This window comes from Penaeus vannamei, chromosome 33 (genome assembly GCF_042767895.1).
Source record: "Penaeus vannamei isolate JL-2024 chromosome 33, ASM4276789v1, whole genome shotgun sequence".
NCBI classification, from domain to species: Eukaryota; Metazoa; Arthropoda; class Malacostraca; order Decapoda; family Penaeidae; genus Penaeus; species Penaeus vannamei.
Genome location: NC_091581.1, coordinates 30,709,274 through 30,711,773, shown reverse-complemented (window position 1 = coordinate 30,711,773; position 2,500 = coordinate 30,709,274). Strand labels below are relative to the sequence as shown.

Below are 2,500 nucleotides of genomic sequence, written 5' to 3'. Positions count from 1 at the left end.
CTCTCTCTCTCTCTCTCTCTCTCTCTCTCTCTCTCTCTCTCTCTCTCCCAGCGTGTTTCTCTGCATTCACTTTGAATTTCATTATCTAACTATAACAAGGGACAAGTCGAACCTACAAACCTCAAGAAGAAAAACTGAAATCAATCATTTCTTTACCCCAAGCACATATTTTTCAAGAATACAATAGTTATCCCTTCAGTCGCCACCATAACTCCCATTTTCACTCCCGTTTTCTTTGGACAGTACGGGTGCCTCATGATCGCTTCCGGATTGCTCGAAGCCGGTGTCGGAATCTGGTGCTTCGTGGACAGCGACTTGGCCACCAAACTCGACGATGTCCCTCTTCTTTACAATTCTTCAGCGACTCCATCGTCCTCCACCAGCAGGAAGAGCCTCGAAGTCGCCTATTTGCCCATGGAGGAGGGCGAGTACGGCGTGAGTCAGTCTGTGCTCCACCTGAAGTCTTGGTATGGTCAGCCCGCCCATGCTGAGTACACGCGGGTAGTGGATCACGTGCAGGAGAGGGTGAGTGTATGTTCGTCTGTGTGTGTGTGTGTGAGAGAGAGAGAGAGAGAGAGAGAGAGAGAGAGAGAGAGAGAGAGAGTGGATGGAAAATATAGATTAGAACAGAATTTATTACTTATTCCTGTAAATTAAAATGTGTGTTTTTATGCATGTGTGTGTGTGTTTGTGTGTGTGTGTGTGTGTGTGTGTGCTGGTGCCAGTTCTCTGTGGTAAATTAATCTCCAGTAATAACTACAGTCGATCCCTAAGTTTTCCAGTGGTTTCTGTGAGACCTTAATACTCGCATCAATTTCTAGAGATTCTCACAGAATCTCTATAACACCTGCGAAGTGTTTTCCTTTCTTTCATTCCTTATTTATCGACCTATTATGATTATTTCCGTCCGTTTTTGTGCGCGCGTTCTTGTTGGTAAATATGTCTTTTGTCATTTGAAGACTACCGAAGGGTATCGGACACAATGGAGGAAAATTATTTGGCTGAATATACTGTGTTATGTTGCCGTGGTGACTGCAGCTGCGAGGAAGGACTTTGTCAATATTAGTCAGCAAGATGATTTTTTTCTGATTGTCATTGTGTGTGCGTGTTTTTGTTTGTGTTTTTGTTTGTATGTTTATATGTGTGTTTGTGTGTGAGTATGTTTGTGTGTTTGTGTGTATGTTTATGTGTGTGTTTGTGTGTGAGTATGTTTGTGTGTGTTTGTCTTGGTTGGTTATTATATGTGTATATGTGCTTATATTGGCTTTATGTGTTGCTCTTCGTGTATATAAAGTGCTGCTTTTTGTGTGTTGGTCCTCATGTGTATTCTCGTTTTGTTTTTGTTTTTTTTTTTTTTTGTTTTTTTGTGTGTGTGTGCTTTTGGTGTATGCGTGTATTAGTACCGTCTACATAGCCCCTCCCCCCCCACTAGATAGAGAGAGGGGGGGGGGTAGAGAGAAAGAATACATAAACATAAACAGAAATATAACTCAACAATGGGAATGTAAATTGACAATATGAGTACTGTATAATATTGTAGATTACTATTATTAATATTAATATTAATATTTTCATAATATTATAATATGTATTATAATATTATTAATATTAATATGTACATAGGGATACTGAGGTAAATTTACAACGCAATCTGAGCATACAGTAAACATGGCAATAAATCGTACTGTTATCACGACGGTAAAATTACACACTTAAATGTGATGCGGCGGCTGACGCTATTTGTGTTATTTTGATAAAATACCGCAATGCCAACGTAGGAGATAGCTAAGTTAACGTTTGACAATTCATCAAAAGTGGCCTCGAAGCTTTTCTTATCATTTTCAAAGCGCAATAATCTTCAACAGAGGAAAATTTGCATAAAAACAAATTTAAGAGCGTCCATATGCGTAAGGACAAATTTAAAGACAGTCCATACAGTTGTGAATAGAAAATAACTGTAACATATAAGAAGCGCCTAAATCAACGTTTCACAAATCAATCAAAAGGGTCTCCCATTTTTTTTCTACCCTATTCGTTGTAGAATTATCTTCACATTTGAGTAATTCTGCAATGTAGTTTTAAAGACACCTCCACACGTGTCCTAAACCTTCGACCGAATCAGAAACAAATTTCAAAATAAATCTAAATCGAATGTGATTAGAAAAAAATGGAAGAGCCATTTAATTGATTGTCAATTTAGTGTTAATTGATTGTTAATTTAGTCGTTTAATATTTTTGACAGTTATTTTCTCTCCACAAACGTAAGGACTTGTCTTCATTTTTTTTTTTTTTTTGTAAATTTTCCTCATTTATTTACAAGATTTAACACACTTTGTTAATTTGATAAATTAATTACAGGGTAATGGAGACGGACATCCGAGGTATCACGTTTAACTTTTTTTTCCTTTTTCTTATTCGAGTTGTTCTATACTAATAACTTTGGCTTCATTATCAAAATTAGATTCGTTAAATCCTCATTACTACGATCACAGAAAATGAA

The 2,500-nt window shown here is 37.1% G+C and overlaps 1 protein-coding gene across 1 annotated transcript in view; it reads left to right on the top strand.

The window, feature by feature from the left end:
* The window catches only part of LOC113800558 (tetraspanin-11), a 78,705-nt gene that overhangs the window by 60,652 nt on the left and 15,553 nt on the right, over nucleotides 1-2,500 (top strand). Inside the window, exon 5 of the mRNA XM_070145106.1 lies at nucleotides 244-525. Coding sequence (XP_070001207.1) covers nucleotides 244-525 — 282 coding nt within the window. The remainder of the gene's footprint in view (nucleotides 1-243; nucleotides 526-2,500) is intronic.